The 21,285-nt window shown below is 37.7% G+C and overlaps 1 protein-coding gene across 1 annotated transcript; it reads right to left on the bottom strand.

Moving 5' to 3' along the window:
- Nucleotides 1-264: 264 nt before the first annotated feature.
- Nucleotides 265-21,277, bottom strand: Rragc (Ras related GTP binding C). Its single transcript, XM_046469249.2, has 7 exons — nt 20,977-21,277; nt 19,062-19,265; nt 17,900-18,099; nt 15,013-15,127; nt 13,508-13,650; nt 9,565-9,713; nt 265-4,750 (listed from the first exon to the last, which is right to left on the bottom strand). Exons 1-7 carry the CDS (start codon nt 21,211-21,213, stop codon nt 4,599-4,601), a joined length of 1,200 nt encoding a protein of 399 aa, XP_046325205.1. The 5' UTR covers nt 21,214-21,277; the 3' UTR covers nt 265-4,598.
- Nucleotides 21,278-21,285: the final 8 nt, after the last annotated feature.

Below are 21,285 nucleotides of genomic sequence, written 5' to 3'. Positions count from 1 at the left end.
CTGATTTCCTTCTTGATATAAGGACCATTCCAAATTCTGTCTCATCATCCTCCTTCCACAGATTCACCATGGCCCTCCCTAGAGTTCTGGCCCCTTCTGCAGCTCAGCTCCTTCCCCTCCATCCAGCTCCATAACCAAACTGTCAGGGGACATTCTACTGAGGTCCTGCCACACCTGACTCATAATTATGAGAGTTCCTTTTTGCCAAATGGCCTGTCTCAACCATCCTGTTTCCACCAACAGACTGCCATAGGAACCATGTGGTAAAGAAAGAGCCCAAGAGCCTCAGTCTTAAACATCTAACCAGTGAGGACTACACTGCAGCACAAAAACAATCTCCACACATGGAAATGATCAACAGCTCCATTTCCAATGTCAAGACAAGTACCATAAAAATGGTTTGTAGGGCTATAGAATACCTCTAAGTCCATCTTCCAAAGTTGTAAAGCCAGTGCCTTTGCTGGAACAAAGTCAACACAGAGAATTCCAGTACTGCTTTTTTGGAATAATATAGGCCTGGTCTGCTCAAATAAACAACATTCCCAGGCACAGATGAGAAAGGTTGACCAATGGGTGCTTAGGAGCAAGACGATCTGGTGTGCCACTGCATAACATAGAGACTACAGATAACAATTATGCATTGTACATTCCAAAAAGCTAGGAGAATTTGAAAGTTTCACCACCAAGAAATAGTAAATGTTTGAGGAGAAAAACATGTTTAATCTGATTTAAACATTATGTGGTGTATACATGTGTCAAACATTACATGGTACCCCCGTAACATACACACTTATGTTTTTGTGTACAAATACAAAATAATTTAAAAAAAACTAACATTCCCTTCCTAGCTGACTCATTAACTGCAACACAAAAAAAGCAGCACTGGAATTCTCAGTATACTCTGCTAATCTGAATAAAGACAGGAGAGGACATCAAAAGAAACGACAAGATATGCACAATTTACTAAAACTGTGTAACAGCACCTCCTTTTAAAAGAAAAACAAAAAGAACACTGCATAAGATTAATATTCCATTTGTATAATCCAAGCTCTGCAGGTTATGGTGTAATGAACCAAATTAATCATCTCCCACATTCCTTCTGATATTTGATCACTCAGTTTAGAAGGTGCATTTTAAAGTCTAAGAATCTTCAGGTGGAAATTGCAACACCTTGAGGGCAGCACATTTGGTAAAAATGGCTCACTGAAGTTGGGGAGGGGCTGATTTCCTGCCATTCAGTTCCTCATTGTAACTATTTGCAATATTTCAAACAGATATGAACATGCATCCATGAATCCAATAACTTTTACATTAAAATTTATCTCTGCAGAACAAAGTCATAGCTGGGGGTTACAGAGATGAGGTTCTAAAAGAAAAACAAGTGCCCATGAAAAGGTAATGTGATGCAGCTTTTTTTTTTTTTTTTGTAATACCCTCTCTCAAACCCACATGTGAAATAATTTCAACAAACCTCATTTAAGGCAAAGGAAAATGATGAAAGATGTATTTTAATTCAGATATGTTGCATTTCCTTCCATGGAAGTCTTTAAGGACACACATATCTACAACAGATGGCTGAAGGAGCAAGAAGTTCTGCCTATTATAGGAATGCATATAGAGCTATCTTCCTAAAGCCTCTAACTCATAATTCATAAAGCAAATGATGTTATGATCTTCGTCCCTATCCAGTCTTTTTTTTTTTTTTTTAATTTTTTATTGTTGGCTGTTCCTATCCAGTCTTTTCTTTAAAAATGTTGCAAATTGCTCCATTTCCAATATAATGACTCATATCAGTCCTGAATATTATCTTAGGGGAAATAAATTCAGAAATTCTTTAAATCTCTACTTGGGTTGGTCAAAAATCAACTTTCAGAACAGAAGTCAGAAAGCTAGCCATGTGTTTATGTAATACAACACCGCCACCTAGAGGCCAAATGCTTAGTAAATGGACACAGCCAAACTGAAAAGCTGGAGGAGCTACTCACTCACTGCCTTTCCTGTGAAATAATAACGTCCACCGGGATGCAAAACATTTCACCTAAACCCCCTTTAACATTTTTATATTATTCTGCGTTTCACATTCAATTAAATTCTATTTCACTATTTTCTTTAATTGCTCCCTGAATTTAAATTTTTCAGTAGTCATAGCTAAAAGCAATATTTAAGGGGCATCTATGCAATACAATTTTTTTTTACAGAGAGGGTCTGTATAGCCCAGGCTGGCCCCAAGCCTCCTGAGTAGCTGGAACTACCAGCATACACCACCACACAGAGCTGTACCATATACATCTTGAAGTAGTATCTCTATTTAATCAACAAGGGTCTGAGGAAGGAGGTAAAGATAGGCAGTGTGGGGCTGCCAATTCTGGAGTACAAGCCCTACTTTGCCACTAACTACATCTGTGACTAGTTTGGCCACCCTTGGTTTACCTGGGAAAGAGCCAGTTTACACCCATTGCTCAGACATAATTATGAACAGTCTCTCTTCCTCTTTCAACAGTGTCTTGGTTTGGGGTTTAAATTATATAATCATTTATTTATAACCCTCAACAAGGCTCTTTACCCCTCTGGGCCTCAGTTTCTATCACCTAAAAAAATGACACAGGATTAGACAGTATTGTAAGAGGTTTTTTGCAAACTGTTTTGATTTCCATTTTAGTTTTAAAACTAACTTCTTAAGTATTCCAAATACGAGAGTAAAGATCTTTCAACCTCTATCTCCATCCTGTTGATAAACTAACGTATACTTTTCTCTCATCAGCTTAACCCCTGTGTTAAGCTCTGCGTGTATGCAGATAAATGGCTTAAGACACTTAAGAGTCAATAATGAGTATCTCGAGAACTTGGGGGGGAAAAAAAGAAAGGAAGATGGTACCAATTCCAGCTAACAGTATTCTATGTCACTCATCTCTGATTCCTTAGCTTGGATACAATGTATCAGTCATGCCAGACCTTGGACATTCCCCACTAGTAACGTTTACTGATGTCCAACTTCCAACCAAAACACATTGCATCTGAGTCTATACCTCCTATCCCACAGGAGAAATGGGCCAGGGAAGATGTCTGCACACAATTCCCATATCAAGATAGAACTCTAAGTCCTGAAACATTAACCAAATAAGGCAGACAAGAAAAGAAAATGGATGATGGATGGGAAGAGGACAGAGTGGGACAACCCAAGGTTCCATCACCCCACCCTCTCATACCTTAGGCAAGTAGAAAAACTGATTTTGGAGTAAATACATTTATTGATACCCATTTTATATATAGTTCAATGAAATAATCTATAAATATAAAAGCATTTTCTTTTGGATATCACCATGGTCCATGTAAATACTCAACAGTCAAAATCACCTGAAGGAAGCACTCCAAGTCACACTGTTAGGTTTACAGACCTGAATATATATATTCCATTAAACAGTGGCACTTAAGTACTCAAGTGGTCCAGTGGCTTTGGGACATATGACTACCAGGCATGTGGAGTAAAAATAATGTGTAAATTTAAGTCAACAGAAAGGGTATCAACCACTGACAAAAAGAAACAATTACAAATTAATATCCCAGGTGAAGTAAGTACCACAGTTGACACTTGGTGTCAGAATACTGGAGACAAGGTATGTTAAACAACACATGTGGCACAGCATGCTCTCTCCAACATCCAGTGGAGTTCACTAGTGCCTTAGAGTCATTCGTGGTCAACAAACATCAATTCTTAAAGAATCTAGATAGCTTAGAATAAAAGGTATGGGGAGGCTGATATCAAGATTAAAGAAAAGTGGACTAAATATTTCAGTGACATAATGAGTTTCTCCCCTAGAAGGGGATTGTTGGGAAAAAATTAAACTCCTTTGTTACATTTAGCATGATCATTTATCAAACGCAGGAGGAAAAAACTCATATATCTGGTATTCAACACACAGGTGTAAAAATTTTCTTCCGCTTCAAAGTTTTTTCCTCAATACTTCCAAGGGAATGGGTGCAGCCACTGTTGAGCCTTGCTCTCCACCTGATGCAGCACAAAATTTTCTCTCATTTCTTCAATAACAATCACAGGAATGTCTTTTGCTGCGATCAGACGAGGCGTCCTCTGAGTTAGCAAGCGAGTGCATTTCAAAGGTCTTAGAGGTGCAATGTCCAAAACTGAGATCGGAGAGGCAGTGTTAGAACTTAAGCAAAGCAGGGTTTTAGAGACTACTCAAACAAAAGCCTAAAGGAAGCATATAAAAATTCAGTTTTTTTCTATTATTTTCAGCTGGAATTGATGGCAACATTCCCTGGTATGATGAATAAATGGTGTGATCTCCAGGTCCAAAATATCCCAACTATTTAGAGTAGGACCCAAAAGAAGAGAAAGACACACTTGAGTTCTGTGGTGTCTAGAATTCCTTTTTTTGCCATTTTTAAAAAAAGAAATAGTAACTTCAGTTGTATACCGCTGGTTGAAGGGGTTTTCATCCAAATGAGAAACTCTACCCCTCGTCTCTAGTGGAACAGGCACCAGATTCCCACAAGCAGCAGCTCCCATGTCCTGCAGCACGTGGCATCTGACCCTCGAGTGAAGAGTAAGCTGGCATCGAGCCCTGATGCTGTAATTCAGACTAGATGGCATTTCGTGGCGTGCCATTGTGTGCCAATGCTTTCAGGCTAGGGGCACTGGTCTGGTGACTACAGCTCCTATGAGAAGTCACACCCACCTCAAAAACCTCATGAATAGCTTTTCGGAAACAGTGGAAGTTGTAGTCTATTAAACCTGCAAGAGAAAAAAAGATCATGCTTCCTGAATGTCAAGTGTGAAATTATCCACTACAAAACATTTGTGACAGAGAAAAATTGATGTGTAAGGAAAAAAAAAAAACACCGACTGAGAAAACACAATAAAGCATAGACTCAAAATGTTAACAATAATTACTTCTAGGGCCTGACAGTAAACATGAGAGCAATTAATATAGCAACTAGGGAGGTAAATTTGCTTTAAAAAATTTACAATGAAATATAAAGGTAAATACTTTTTGAATTACCAAGCTTCTCCTTTTACAAGTCTTTGGGGCAGCCAAAGAAGGCCTTAAGGAAATGGGTATGCAAGCAAACTGCTCAATGGATTTCTGGAGTCTGGGAAGGGCTCAGGGCACATCAGGCAGAGCTCCAGGCAGCCTGAACCCCCTTTTCAAGCAGGCAGCTTCCTCTCTAACCTATTTCAGGAACCGGGCTTTCATACAGGATTTTAGTTGAACAAAAGATACTATTTTGTGACAGAAATGGCTAGCTGCCTATCAACTAACCATTTTTCCCCTTCTTCTCTTAGAAGCACTAAGAGAAGTGCTCATACAACAGTGTATGAGCACTCTGTTGATAAGCTAAAACATCACATTTCCCAGTTTTCTTTGCAATCAGATATAGCAACATGACCAATTCTGGTCACTGAGATAAATAAAGTGTGTGGGAGTTTTATGAACTCCCCTTAAAAGGAAAACAATGTATTTTTCCCCTGTCCCAGCTCTTCTTTATTAATGTCTGGAATATGGATAAGATGGCTGGATTATAACGCAACCATGAGAAGAAAAGCAAGAACTAAGAAAAGGCAGAGCAGGAAAAGCAGCACTTAAGAGGTTACCAGGAACTTTCCTACCTCCAAACTTCTTTAAATTTGAGAGGGACTTAAACTTCCATCTAGTGTACCTTGGTCCATCTGTTATATGGCTTTGTAGCCAAGCCTAACCCTGACCCATAAACACTACTTGAAGTTCTTAAACCTCCAAGCCAGAGAGCAACCTCTCAATCTGAAAAACCAGCTGGTCATCATATGTATTCACGGTCACAAAATTCTATTGTGAACACAACAAACATGCAATTTGACCATCACCATGGCCAAATTAACATCTTCAACATCAAAGTTTCAACTCACATTCAGGAGCAGTAAAATATTAAAATACACTGTGTGGCCTGCCTGAATATAGTATATAACCTTTCAGTAATTTATATTTGATTTATTGAAAATTATTAAACACTCACTGAACAGCATCTTACAGGGTATCAATGTGTCAAAAGCAGCAGCAGATATGGCCCATGTCGTCAAGGAATGCTAGCTGAGGCATAAAGCCAACACACAAGAAACAAATCAAATCAACGTGATGTCAACTGACTATAAATGTGAAAGAACCCAAGGAAGACAGAGCCAAGTGCAGGGCAATGTAATCAACAGCCCTGGAAGCTTTAGGGCTGAGGCAGAACTTTGGGCAAATGGGTGAGATTTAATTACACAGGAAAGGGGAGAAAAATTAAAGAAAATTGCAGGGAGTTGGCAATGAGAACACAGTACAACTGGAAGACAGGAAAGAAACCGGGCTGACTGGAGAGAGGAGCATCAGAGAACTCTTGGCATAAAGTGCTGAGAATCAGGTCTAAATGAGTAGATTGAAATCAAATTGAGGTGGTCCTTCCTACTCAATGGGGAAAAACATAATATTAAATCACTCTTAATTTTTTATGCTTATTAATACTAATATCATTGTTTTTAAAAGCATACTACCTTCTGAAACCTATATAGACAAAATGATTTAATATAGGAGATTTGCTTCAAAATAATCAAGAGTCAAAAAAGAAACACATATGAAACCAGACAAGCTATGATTTTTATAATTGATGAATGTTGGCGATAGATTTTTTTTAAGAGGTTTATTATTACTTTATATATATATATATATATATATATATATATATACACACACACACACACACACGTGACTGCATGACCAATATGATTCTACATACACTCAATATCCCATCTATGTATGATATATCATACACGTACACTCAATATCCCATCTATGTATGATATATCAGAGTGCATAAATGCATTCTACTGTCATGTATAATTAAAACAAACTAAAAAATTAAAATGGAAAAAAATTATGCAGAATTTTAAAAATAAAAATAAAAAAATAAATGTATCAAACCCATTTTCAGAAAAAAAAAGAGGCTTATTTTACTATTTTTCTTTAATCCTGTATCTGTTTAACAGTTTTCACCAAAAAAGAGTGAAAAAAACAATAATAATCAAATGGGGGAGGGGAACATACAGAGGAAACTGGATTGAATACATCTGAATGAATGCTGAAGCAGGCAGCCAAGAGAAGATTTGTTGGCTAGTGTACTTTTGCACACACTTAAAATTTTCCACAAGTTAAAAAAAATTTTTTTTAAGAGTAGAATGGGAAAAAATAAAGACTAAGAATCAGTATTAAAAATAATAAAGAAGGGGCAGGGAATATAGTTAGTAGTGGAGTGCTTGCCAAGCTACAATTACAAGGCCCTGGGTTCAATCCTCAGCACAACAAAAAATAATAAAAATTAAAGTATATGAACTAGAAAATTACCAAAGAAACCTGAACAGCCATGAGAAGACACCTGCCCTATCAGTAATAAGGTGAGAACTAAATGAGATAGCATTTCATATCTACCAGAGTGAAAATGATTGTAACAGTCTGACAATATCAAATATTATCAAGGATAAGAAGTGATGGGAACTCCCATATGGTACTGCCAGTAGTAAAAATGTCAAAGTCACCTGGAGAGCAATTTGGTAATGTCTAGAATGTTAAAAATGGATTTTTTTCTCAAATACCATTCCTAAATACATACTCTAGAGAAATTCTCCACATGTATAAAAAGACAAACCTGTTCATGAGCATTTGTCATGAACTATTCATAATTTTTTAAATAATCTAAGTGTCCAACAAGAAAATTTGAAGTCTATTTAACCTATAGAATGCTACACGGCAATGAAAATGAACTAGAGCTGTGTGTTATCAATATCTGGATAAATGTCAAAAAACAATACTGAATGTGAAGAAACAGGCAAGTTTCAGAAAACAACCTATATCTAGGAAGAAGTCATTCACACAAACACACACAATATATTGTTTTGGGATCAGTATTACATAAAAGACTAAATCACGTATAGGAAAAATAAAATACACATAGCACAAAGAGACCTCAACTGAAAGAAATACAAAAGACTTCAACTGTGTGTTACATTTCTGTTCTTAAGCTCAAAAGTGAATATTATACTCATTTTGGCTTTATCAAAAAATTAATGTATATCTGAAATATTTCTTTTAAGAGGTCAGGAAAAAGATTGGGACTTGTTGCAGAAAATGATACAGTGCTATTATAGATCCTTGAGTAGTGAACATGACAAAACATTTTCTGGCTGGGGGTACAGCTCAGTGATAGGACACCTGCTTAGCAGCTTAGTGCATGAGGTCCTGGGTTTGATTCCCAGCATCAAAAAAAAAAAAAAAAAAAAAAAATTCTGAAAACTAGTCTACCTTTGGATAAAATGTGATATACATGAGATCTTCACAATATATGTCAAATGTATATTATCCAGTAGAAGGTCACTGTAGCACTACAGGCCTGGAGGGTTAAGGACCTGAACTGGAGTCAATGACAGAAGAAATGGAAAGGAGTTCCAAGAAACAAGTGATAAGATCTGGTGAAAAGTCGTGCAAACAACATAAAAAATGTTGAAATTCCCTCTGTGAACCAAGCTGCAAGGGCCTCTTCAGCAAAACAACACTTGATCTGACCACAATATATCTAAGGCTGGCTTAAGAAAAATGGCTTAACTAGTGACAGAAAGAGGGCAGCCAAAAGAATCATGAAACACAGGGAAAAATAATCATCAGCCATGATTAACTCAATGGCCAAGAAACCAGTCAAATGTTCAACTGAAGATATCTTACTAATAATTCCAAACATAGGACTGGAACATGAGCTCAAGGAAGAGCTGGAGATGTAAAACTGAATCAGTCACATACAGAAGATCAACCAAAGCCATAAACTGGATGAGTTCACCTGGAGAATGAGTAAAGAAGCAAGCAGAAAATTTTGAAGAACACAGGATTGCAAAAAGTAGGCAGAGGAAACAGGAAAGGCAGTCAGAGAATACACACACACACACACACACACACAATATGACTTGAAACATTAGACTTATTAGGGAGAAGAAAGTTCCAAAAGAGGGACTGACAGGATCACATCTTCAGAAGGCTGAAGAGACTGTAGAATGAGAAAATGCCACTGAATGCAGCAAGAAGGTAACCTGAAATAGTTTTAGTAGACTGTTCCGATGGAAGCAAACTGTGGGCAGTTAATGAAGTATCCGTAGTAACAGAGGCTGGATAAAAAAACCTGACTTGTGGGCTGGGGTTGTGGCTCAGTGGTAGAGCTCGCACACGCAGGACCCTGGGTTCGATCCTTAGCACCATATAAAAATAAATAAGTGAAATAAAGGTATTGTGTCCAACTATTTAAAAATAAAAACTGACTTATAAGATCAAAAGAAGGAAGGTGAGTATGAGTAATGTATAGAAGGGAAGCAATAAAAATAGTTTGAGCTGATTTTATGTATACATACACACATACACACACACATATATATACACATATATGTATAGACACACACATATTTTTAAGATAACCATTTTTCTAACACAATATATTTTCAAAAACCTGAGAAATATGACAATGTAACATAAAAACAGTTTTTTAAAATATCATTACCTTTTCGTTCAAAGCTCTCTTCCCTAAGAATGCAGACCAGTGCCAAAAATTTAGTCACCTCCTTTAAATAAAGGACAGTTGTATTATTCAGCTTGATAATTGCCATAGATTCTTTGTCATAAGCACTTCCACTTCCATCTTCCTTTAACCTATTTTAAAAGAAAGTACTACTCATTACAGGTTTTCCGGCTTATTTTATCACAATTGATTTGTACAATGACAAGTCAATCCATCCGGGTTCCTAAACGTTTTGATGAGGAATAACAGTGGCTTAACTATATTGAAACAGAGCTCACATTTAGGTATAGAGCTCCCAAACACAGAGCCTCAGGGATTCTCAGCAGCAATAAAAAGCTCCATACCTAGCCATACTATTACAAATAATCAGGCATTTGGATGAAAAAGTGAAGATACAGGTAGATGTTAACCAGGGAAATTACAACATTCCACCTCTGTGCTCTAGGAGTTACTTACTTGCTCAGGTTGTATGTTGTGGGCACAGCTAAGAGGTCTCCTCTCCTTACTTCCCTCAAGCCACAGGGCTCCTCTGGGACCTACCACCACCTCAGCAAGTTTCTTCAAGGCACCTTTAAGTGCCAGGCCAATCACACCTTTTCTTAGTAAGCCTTTCCCCCCCCCACCCCCCACCCCCCACCCCCCTTCTGACAAAAGCAAGAAAATAAGAACAGCCCCAGCTAACGTCCAGGAGGAATTATGTTGAAATCAACCATTTTTGGAGATGGGCTCTGACATATTCTCTGATGTACTTGTTTAGCGAAAATCTAGCAATTGCTAGGAATTAATTTCTAGAAATTGCTAGGAATTAAAGAGTTTTCAAAATTGCCTTTTTAAAACAAGTACTTTTCCTCAAAAAAAAAAAGAAAGAAAGAAATTGAAGGAAATATATTTAAAAGAAACTATTAATAGTTTTCATTGATAGAACACTGATTTTTCTCTTTCACCTGTTTTGGAGATGAGGGTCTCATTATGTTACCCATGCTCATTTCAAACTTGTGGTTCTTAGTGATCCTCCTGCCTCAGCCTTCCAAGAACTGGGGCTACATGTATTTTCTATGTATGTTTTTCATGAGTGAGGGCTTCTTTTTTAAACTCTTCTGAACCTTACAACTTACCTTCTTATATGTTAATTTGATCCTCATAACACCCAGAGAACAAGAATTAATATATCTATATCTAACCACTTCTAGTCCTTTCTGAAACAAGTCAAAATAAGCTCAATAAGTAAGAAAACTATACCCATTTTAAAGATGTAAAAACTCAAGTTCATTAAAAGTAAAGTGACCTCTTAGCAATGTCAGGATTCAAACTTAAAAGTATTTAACTCAATTCCATGCCGTTTCCAGTATCTTTCCTAGCTAGTAAAAATAAAGTTGATTTGGGAAGGTAGACCAATGAGGAAGTTAAGTGTCATTTGCTGCAAGAACATAAAAGAAATCTACTTCCTTCTGATGGAAAAGAGGAAGTCATAAAAGCTATGTGTTCTCAGCTTATAGTTAGACCTGAGTAGATCCTTCTCTGTGCTGCATGGAAAATGAGAGCAGGAGCTAACTCTGACAACAGGCTCTGACACAGACAACCCTGACAATGACTCCTTAAACCCTATGTACCCACAGTCAGCAGCTGAAAGAAGCTTCAAAGTTTCTCATGTCAGGCGAGCATATGATCTTGAATTTCATACTATGATGAAAGAAGAAAGGCACATTCTGGACTTGGGATGTAGCTCAGTAATAGAGCACTTGCCTAGCACATGGAGGCCCCAAGTTCAATCCCCAGCACTTCAAAAAAAAAAAAAAGAGGCATATTCTACTCAAAGTCCAGGGATTAGTCAGATTTTATTTTGGTAATTAATAAAATTAAGAAAAATATGCTAATGGCCTTAGACAAAGCTTGCTCAAACAGTGTGTTTAAAGCACAATATTTAGTTTCTATGTTTTCCTATTTTGATAGTTTTTATGACCTTTAGGCAAATATGATTATCTGAAGCTTAAGTCAGAAATTACCAAAGCAGAAGCTGAAAGGTCATAGCCATGAGGAACAAGACTTAGAAGCAGCACACCCTAAGGGCTGCAAATGAGAGGGGAGGGAAAAGGAACCTGGTTAGTACTCAAACCATGAAGTGAAAAGCTTGTAGAAGATACGTGCGATAAAATGCATACCAAGTGTCCACAATACACTCTTTCCCCTTCTGTGACCAGCAGTATTCCATGCATTCAGACACCTTCCCCTTGTCACACAGGATGCATGGAATACTGCAGGCTTTAAATCTTCCCTCATATAAATATGCACTGACATAGTCTATAAAAAAAGGATCTAAGATACGAAAACTGCTATTAGTAGAAAGTGATTAAATATAAAAACTAAAAGAAATATAGTCTACTAAATATACTGTGGCATGCTGATACTTGCAAAGTGAGACTTAAAGGGGCTAAAAACTACTTCATTTATTAAACCAGCATTGCCAGAATTATAAGTAGTCCCCATTCAAAAAATGTAAATCAAGAGTCAAGTAAAAAACAAATTAACTATAATTAAGCACATCAAATTGCATGCATAGATTATGTTGCGAATAGTGAGATAATGAACTTATTTTCTTATAATGAACTTATTTTTACAGGTACATTATAATGTCTGTACTTCATTATGTACTTTATAAAATAAATTTTAAATCTAAATGTGACTTTTAAATTGCAAAATGATTAGTTTATGAAATTCTGATTTGTCTTAAAGAAAAAGCAAACATTCTACTTATCCATTTTTAAAATTAGGAGTGGGGGTGCTGGGGATATAGCTCCGCTGCTAGAGTGCTTGCCTTGATGCACAAGGCCCTGGGTTCAATCCCCAGCACCACATACTCACACAAAAAATGAGAAGTGAGGAACATAATACTTTATTGAGAAATACAAGAGATAACGAGTCTCATTTTCACTACAGAAATAAAACAAGGGAGAACATGTAATCAAAAAAAGTGAAAAAGGAATAAGAAATGGAAATAGACAGGTCATGAATGGATAAGACAGGTTTGGAGGTGTATGTAGTTTACACAAGGAATTGAGTTCTAATCCCAACACTGGGGGGTGGGGTGGGGGGAGACAAATGCACTCTCCTGTCCAGAGGCAGCTGGAGAAAAACACTGACAAATCAGACAGACCAAGATGAAGGATGTGGTCAGAGGTGAAGCAGAGAAGAGAAACAGAATATACAGGTATTAGAAGGTAAAGAGCAAATGAAAGCTTCTTGGGAATTAAGATGTTAATAAAAAGGAATCAGGACTATCAGAGGATACACAGAATGTTACTGGCTTTTGAAACACCAATAATTCCCCCAAATTTTCATTCTTCTTGGTACCTATTCTACAAAATCACTATTTGCTATCTTTCATAAATTTCTACATAATTTTTTGAATTTACATATGGGAAAAGCTCACATTTTAGAGATTTGTTTTGGAAACTCAGATGTATACGCTAAATTTTTATATGCATAAGTCCTTCTACATCTAAGATTCTGATTACTTTATTTCTTTGCTCTCTGAAAGATTTAGAATCCATCATTTCATAAAGCCTGAGGTTAAATTAGGACCAGCACTTTATCATTCAGAAATTTAAATAAATTAAAGGTTTTTGATCTAGCTAAGTCCAAGTAGTGAGAAGACACAGTGCAAATTCCTCAAGTAATGGCAGAAGAAACTTTCAGAGATAAATAAATCAGCACTCATCACATTTTCCAACTGCTCTTTTCCATGCCCTCTGAAGGAGTAAAAGCCAGCAGCCCTCTTTAAGAGAAGTCTTGCTCCAAGTTGAAGCACTACCATCAAAACAATCCTGTTTCACACAGTACTTGCCAGAGGCCTCAGAATTCCCTCAACAAGTAGAGCTGTTAGTTTCCCACCTGTCTGAAGTCTTGCAGAATTATGTATAAAACTTACCCATATATACAAGACACATCAATTACAACATCAATCATGTCACAGCAAAGTTCATAAGACTGCATATCCACGGGGGAACTGTCTGTTGCAATGTAGATTTTGCTGACAACATCAAAGAGAAAAGCTTTTTCAATACCTGAATTCTTGAAAAAACAAAATTGGGGAAGTGTTCAGTTTCTTTTAAGAATCATATTTTGCAACTAATCAAAGACTTTAAATTATTAAATAACATACAAGGTCATTTCTAATTGTACAACTCAATACCAAAACACAAATAGTACCTGTTTGAGAAACACTCCTATTATCAAGGAATAAAAGTTGAATTATATCTCTACTTTGATTTACTGACATGATTGTCAAATTTTTTTATTCCTCTTTATTTAAATGACTTTTCTAAGAGATCACTAAAAAATTTAACAAAAAATTTCTCTAAAAATCAAGCTATGCTACATTGTCTATAAACCTTTCTAGTAATTATAATCCATCTCCAATTTGAGTGATCTTGCTACCAGAAAGTCCTTATGTGGGCAAACAGTAAAACACAAAATAATTACAGTTTGATGTCAACATCTGGCATAACCCAAAAGCCCAAGAGACCACCACACACTGAATCCTTTCAAAGTAATGTTTGGAAAATATAACAGCTATATGTTAAATTTATTGGGGTGAGGGAGCAATCCTTTTTTTCTTAAGATGACACCTCAGAATAAGAATACAAAATATAAAGCTAAGATTACAGTTGGTGGCTGGGCACAGTGGCCCATGCCTGTAATCCTAGCTGAGGCAGGAAGATCAAGAGTTCAAAATCAGCCTCAGCAAAAAGGGAGATGCTAAGCAACTCAACAAGACCCTGTCTCTAAAGAACTGAGGATGTGTGTGGCTCAGTGGTTAAGTGCCCCTGGGTTCAATTCTGGGTAACCCTTCCTACAAAAAAAATAGACTACCGTGGGTGAGGAAATGATCAATTTCTTAATGTGACTTCTAAGGAGGCAGAGAATAAAATGATATTGAGTCACAGTTCCAACACCCAGTCTTTTCTAGTTACTACTCTTTCTTTAGGAAACAAGCATCCAAAGATATTTTTAAAGGAAGTATAAAAAGCCAGGCACAGTGTGCTTGCCTATAATCCCAGCAACTTGGCAGCCGAGTCAGGAAGATTGCAAGTTCAAGGCCAGCCTCAGCAACTTAGTGAGGTCTTGTCTCAAAAAATAAAAAGGGGTGGGGAGATGGCTCAGGGGTAGAGTAACCCTAAGTTCAGTCCCGAGTACCACCAAAAAAAAAGCATTTAGAAGTTTTTTAGTAGTTCACCTTAAAGACAAAATGGGGAGGAAACTAAGAATTCCAGAAAATAACACTTCAACCCATATTTACTGCTCTTATTTTATATGTTAAGTGTGTCAGTAGTCTTTTAGCTAATTCTAGTTCCAATTTTTAGAGAATGTGAAAACAAATACATTTAACAAAAATGGAATCAGAAACTATGGAGAATTAAAGAGCTCACTTACTGATATAAAGATATTTAATAGGTTTTCCAAGGTTGGCAGTTGTGGAATGAGTTTCTGCACCACCTTACTAAAGGCTTCAAATATTGAGTGGTCATAGATACTAGTCAAATAAAAGCTGAAAAACATAATATGGTTATGATTAAAGTAGAAAATACCTAAAAATTTAGTGACAACTATCATAGTATATAAAATTTTAAGTTTCTAAGCATTTGATTTCAATAAGTTCAAATAAACTTGTCTACCATCCCCATCATTTCATATGACAAACACAGTCTCCCACCTGGTCTGAGGCTATCACTCCCTTTACACCATTTATAGAGAGCAACTGCAGGAGCAACCAGGAAAGAGTGTTCAGATGGAGAAACTTGAATGTTTCCCTAAGTCTTTGCAACCTGATCCGTAAATCTTGGTCTCCTAAGCACATAACTATAACAAAATCCAAGATTCAAACCCAAGAAAAAACTAGAAGCGATGTGTCTCGTTTATTAAATAATAATCAAGTTTCTAACAACAAATAAAAGTTCTGTCTTGACCAGCCTACCTAAAACAATATTCCTATACCTGATGCTTTCTATCCCTTTGCCATAATTTTTCCTCATAGCATTGGTAAGTACTTAAAATTATACCACATTATTTATTTATAGGTGTTTTTGAGCTGTGTCATTTGTCAGAACATAAGCTCCACGAGAAAAGAGACAATCTTACTCATAGCTACAAGCCCATTGCCTCAACAAATACAATTGGTGCTTAGAATTTAGGTAAACAGCATAGTAAGGAGGATGGAAGCTGGGGCCATGTAGAGAACAGAACGGGGGTCCAGAGGCCTAAAAGGGTATAAAGAAGTAACATACACAGATTTAGCAAAACATGTAACTGAAAGGCCTTTAACAATTTAAACACTGGGTGATTCCACCTGCTTTTTCACACAGAAGTATACCCTTCATTATATAATTGTATCCACAATATATTTATATGTACATAGTACAGAGTCATTTTAGACAAAAAGAGTAAGAAGAATTCAGAAAATAACACCTCAAGCCATATTTTATGCTCTTATACTTTACTTTGACCTATGTTAAGTGTGTCAGTAGTCTTTAGGCTAATTCAAACCTCTTTTTGAGACTCTGAAAACACAAATATATTTAACAAAAAAGGAATATGAAATATGGAGAATTATATAGCTTTAATAATAGTTCACCACTTTATAAATAATTTAAAAACTTTCAAGAAGCTGATGTAAGAACCTAATCCTATGTAAGGGACTAGACTCTAGATATGAGAGCACTGGAGCACCAGAGCACACAAAGTCAAATGACCTCAGAGATATTAGGGAGAAAGAAATATTTCAGTGATTCCTCTCAGTAAAAAAGGTTAGCAAATAAGAGGGCCCTCTTTGAGGTGGATGGGGACAGAAGAATCTGCAAAATATACATCATTTTAGTTAAGCTGAGCATCTAGAAACTGGAAATCAAATAGAGCTTCATCCATAGATCTGCTAGTACTAAATAGCCTGATGGGGCCTTAGGATATAGCTCAGTAGTAGAATGTTTGCCTATCATGAAAGAGATCCTGTTCCAATCCCCAGTGCCACAAAAATAAACAGATAAATAGTAAAAATCTGCTGCAAAATTCTACTTAGGTTAACAAGGCCTAGGGCCCTCCTAGGCCCAGGGTAAGGGGTAGTGTTACCAAGGGGTGCATTGCCATTAAAAGGGACAGACACATGGAGTAAAGGCAATCAGAAAGATCCCCATGAATACCTTAGACAGGATAAGCATGACTTAAAATTCAAATAAAAAATATTAATAGTGGATTCCTAAAATATAAGGTTGAGGGATTTTTACATGAAGACAGTTTTAGTTTCTCTTACAAACACCGCTGAATTTAATTTTTTTAAGTATGAACTGCCTATAAAATATTTTAAAATTTTAATCCAGGCAAAACAGAAGTCAGTGAGACTTTTCTACGTGGTTTCCTAGGGGTAACTGAAACATTTTGGACCCTGGGGCCCAGAAAATATTACGAGTAGTAGGAGGGATGCCTTGAGCCTATAGGGAAGTCACCATAACAGATCTGGGATAAGGAAATTACTACACTTGTGTCTCTCCTCTGCTCTCCCTTTAAGCTGTTTCTATCATTAAAAGAACATTTTCTTGGTATTTTTAAATGCTCATTTCTACCTATATCACAAAAAAATAAAATGTACAAAAATATTCCTTATATACTTCTAGAAAGCAAACACAAAGTCATCAGACCTAAATAGTTGGTGTTCTCTAACAGTAGTTTAATTATAAATCAGCAGTCCTTTAAACTATTTAATAGCAATAGTATGCAAACTTATAGAATAAATCCACTTAACCCAAACTTTAGAGTTTCATATAAGTATGAAGTGTTTTAAAATCTAAGATACATTAGAATCAGTCCAGACTTTAAAGCATACCCCATTTATAAAAGACTCTTCCTACTAAGAAAGATACTATGGAAACTCAAGCTAGACTTCCACAACAAATATGACAAGAGATTCCCTGCCTGGGGCAACTGGAGGGGGGCTGGGGGTGGCCAGAGTTTGAGAAAAACCAAGAGTGGGGAAATCCCTAAACAGAGCCTCTTGAGATGAATCTGCAAAAGCACCAATGGAAACATTTCACATGGATTCAATTACCAGGAAAATGTAAAAAGTAACTCCTTAATAACACCAGGCTCCCAGGATAGCTTGGAATTCAACAAAGAGAAGACCAAAAACATTTCAGAACTGGGAATGGGCATACCAGTAACAGAAAACTATGGTGCCTGTAATGACAGAGATGGGAATACATCTACAGGGCTCTCATATCAAACACACATGTTGTTTTTTCAGGGCTCTCATATCAAACACACATATTGTTACCTAAGATGGAGTTTTTCTAGCCCAGCATCTGCAAGGTCATCATTGGCCCTCTGATGAATGTCCCTCTGTGTTTCTATTTTGTGATCATCAGACAGACCATCAACTTTGTGAATAAAAACCTCAAAATTCATGTCTGGGTTAACTTTGTAGGCTTTAGAAACAGTAATGTGAAGTCTTGTTAAAGCCTCCATGTAGTCATCCTGTAAGTCAGAACAAAATATTTTTTAAAAAGAATCTTACAAAAGGCAAGTAATGAGTTAAGAAAGCCTCAAACCACCTCTTTCCCCAACCACAGAAAATATATTATCCTAAATTATTCATAAATATTCAAGCACTCAAACATACTAATAAGTAGTTCTTCAACTTAAGATAAAAAATTCAATTCCCAAATTAATGCCTGTAATTTTTAATACTGATAGTATAAAGGAAAAGGGACATGGACAATTCTTCCCAACGTTTTTTAAAGTAATCCCAGCTCTGCCATTTATTAGGTGTGTGACTTAAAGCAAGTTGCTTCAACTCTGTGATTTCAGTTTATTCATCTGTAACACTGGAATTACAATACCAACCTCACAATGTTGTGATGATTAAATAAGATCATGCATGTGAAAGCATCCATTATAGGGTCCATCACTCAGAACTCATTCCTAACTAATATTTAAGCTTATAGAAAGCTAGCTTCCTAAGAATAGGGACATGTACCTTTCATCTGACTGCCTGCCACAGGTTAGGTCTTCAATAAATGCTTGTTGGACTAAATTCAATTTGCACAATTAAGAAAACTAATCACTCTAATATATACTGACTCAGTTCTCACAGTCCATCTTATACTATGGGCACTGACAGGATATTTTTGATGAGTTATAGCACTATTATAGTAGCTAATTATAATGTGTAACAAAATTTACCAGAAAGCCAATGTTAACTGCTCATTAACTAGGTCTCACAATGTAAACTACATCTCCTAACCAACTGATTCTTTCAAACTGCAATGACGTGCCTGTTCCCAAAGCACCTCTGCAATTGCATATCACAGTGTCATGGAATCTACTAGCAAAGAAAAGAGCTGTACACAAATGACAAAGAAGATAAACAACTTTCTGTTGTTTCTACATCTTTTTGCCACCAGGGAAGAGAAGTAAACATCATTATTTCTAACTACCTGTGCATCAATGACATATATCAATGCTCCTGTTCCCCTGAAGATCATCTCGTAGTCAAAGGTTGGGTCAAAAAAGTCCATCTGCCCAGGAAAATCCCAAATCTGGAAATTCACAAAGGAGCTATTGGAAATGTCGTCTTTATAAATCTTGTTGGTACTTTCCAAAAAGAGGGTCTCATTGGGTGACATCTTATGGAACACCACCTGTTAGGAAAAACAAGACAATTTTATGGCTGTTCAACTTCAGAATTTAAATTTAAAACTCCATCCTGGATTAATATTAAAAAATTTGATCTTGTAGCAAAAAAAACTTAAGGTAAAAACTAAACGTTAATAAATGCATTGGTGCTCATTACCTTTTTAATTATGACTAAAGAAAACACCAAACCAATTTCCATTCAATCTATTTTGAAGCTGAAACTTTTTTTTTTCTATTTCCTCTGCACCATACTCAGCACTAGAAGTAGCACTCTGTGGTGCCTACATTGTTGTTGTTTTGTTTTTTTGGGGGGACTGTTTTTTGGTTTTGTTTGCTTGCTTTTGTAGGGATCTATACTCACCACAATCTCCTTTAAAATTACAAAAGTTTTGTAGCTAAAATTTAAGAAGTTTCATTCATTCAAAAATTACTCCAATGCCTACCACAGGCTCTGAGGAATAAAAAACATGAAACATACCAGATCCTGCCCTCACTGAGTTTGCAGTCTTGTGGAAGAAATACAACAAAGGGAGTAATTATACCCAAGGGGGGGGGGGGGCTGCCAGAGCTGACAGGTGATAGGTAGCTCCCACGAGAAATGAAAAGGTAAATGCAATTGTCAAGAATCACAGTATTCACGATCCATACAATCCTAATATAAAACTAATTTGCCTCACTGTTACAGCCTAGAAGAGAAAAAACAGTTTACTTCCAAGGTTTTGTAACAAATGAGAAGAGCTAAAATCAGTTTGCTAAAAACCTACAGTAAGTACACCCAAGTCGCTGTAGAGGTAAGCAGCAAAGTAAATAAAACACAGTAATAAAGTTAATTCAGAAGACTACATTTTAAAAACATCACATCTACGAAATACCACAAAGACATTTGTTTTGGACAGACCTCTGCAACAAGCGGAAAGAGGGAAAGACTAGGTGTGTGCGACATTAGTTTATAAGTTCGTTTTGTGTGTAATGAGGATGGAAAATGTCAACTCTGCCTCTATTTTCCCCTTTACCAAACAGTATCCAGTCCTCCATTCGTTCTCGACAAATCTAATGTGAAAACAAATGGACTGATATCTGTAAAACATTTTCAAAGTTTCCAAAGATTTTTCTAAGTACACACCTACAGGGAGAATACCACGAGTAACTACACTCACCAGGTCACAAGTACTAAAGTAGGTACAGTGGTAGTACCCAATTCCCAAAACTGTTACAGCCAAGACTCCTGCAGGCTAGTAACAAAGTATTTAAATGTCCAGTGCCTTAGTCACAACTCTTTTTGACGCTGCTCCTTAGGGCTCCGCTGGGAATCCCTGCAAACTCGGATCACCTGAAGAGAGATGAGGCAGGCGAGGGAATCCAACAAGCTCTCCAAGTGAGATCTGGAGAATACGTCTCTCCCCGTCAATGCCACAGGGGCTGTGTCCCAGTGGCGGAGGTCTAGGGCGGTGCCACCGCGCACCTGCCTCTCTCCAGTCAGTTTCGCCTTCGGCGACCCACTCGGCCTCAGCTGACTTGGGTGTGGACGCAGAGGTGGGGGTCCCGCCGCGCCTCTGGCTCCGCGCTCGCTCGCAGAAGTGCAAGAGAAAGTGCGCTGGGACCCAGCGCTAGGCCAGCGCAGCCGCCGCCCTCCTCCGGGCCTCCACGCCTGCGGCCACCTGAGCTCCTGGAGGGGAGCGGAGGGAGGGCGGGAGGACCCGGCACGGCTCCACTCACCTTCTGGATGGAGGACTTGCCGCTGCGCCGCAGCCCCATGAGCAGAATCCTCGGCTTGGAGCTGTCAGCGCCCCCCGGGCCACAGCCGCCGCCGGCCCCCGCCCCAACCCCGCCGCCCGCCGCCGCCGCCTCCTCTTCTTCCTCCTCCACGCCGTAGCCGAAGTCCTTTGGGAACGAATCCGCCGCGCCGTAACTACCGGCGAGGGGCGTCTCCTCCGCCCCGTACTGCAGGGACATGGTGCTGGACCGCCGCCGCCCGCGCCCTGACAGGCCAGGCCAGGCCGCCGCCTCCCCAGGCCGCCGCCGCCG

The sequence above is a fragment of the Marmota monax genome, unplaced genomic scaffold, assembly GCF_021218885.2.
Source record: "Marmota monax isolate L192 unplaced genomic scaffold, Marmota_monax_Labrador192_F-V1.1 WCK01_AAM20220418_F8-fsc00008, whole genome shotgun sequence".
Classification (NCBI taxonomy): domain Eukaryota; kingdom Metazoa; phylum Chordata; class Mammalia; order Rodentia; family Sciuridae; genus Marmota; species Marmota monax.
This window is presented reverse-complemented; position numbering and strand designations above follow the sequence as displayed.

What these genes read in the sequence shown, in the direction of transcription:
- Rragc (XM_046469249.2), bottom strand. Translation starts at nt 21,213, where the DNA reads ATGTCCCTGCAGTACGGGGCGGAGGAGACGCCCCTCGCCGGTAGTTAC. An exon ending in TATATGTCATTGATGCACAG is followed by an intron (nt 18,100 to 19,061) that starts GTAGTTAGAAAT and finishes TCTGACTTACAG; the next exon opens with GATGACTACATGGAGGCTTT. An exon ending in AGAGAGCTTTGAACGAAAAG is followed by an intron (nt 4,751 to 9,564) that starts GTAATGATATTT and finishes TTTCTCTTGCAG; the next exon opens with GTTTAATAGACTACAACTTC.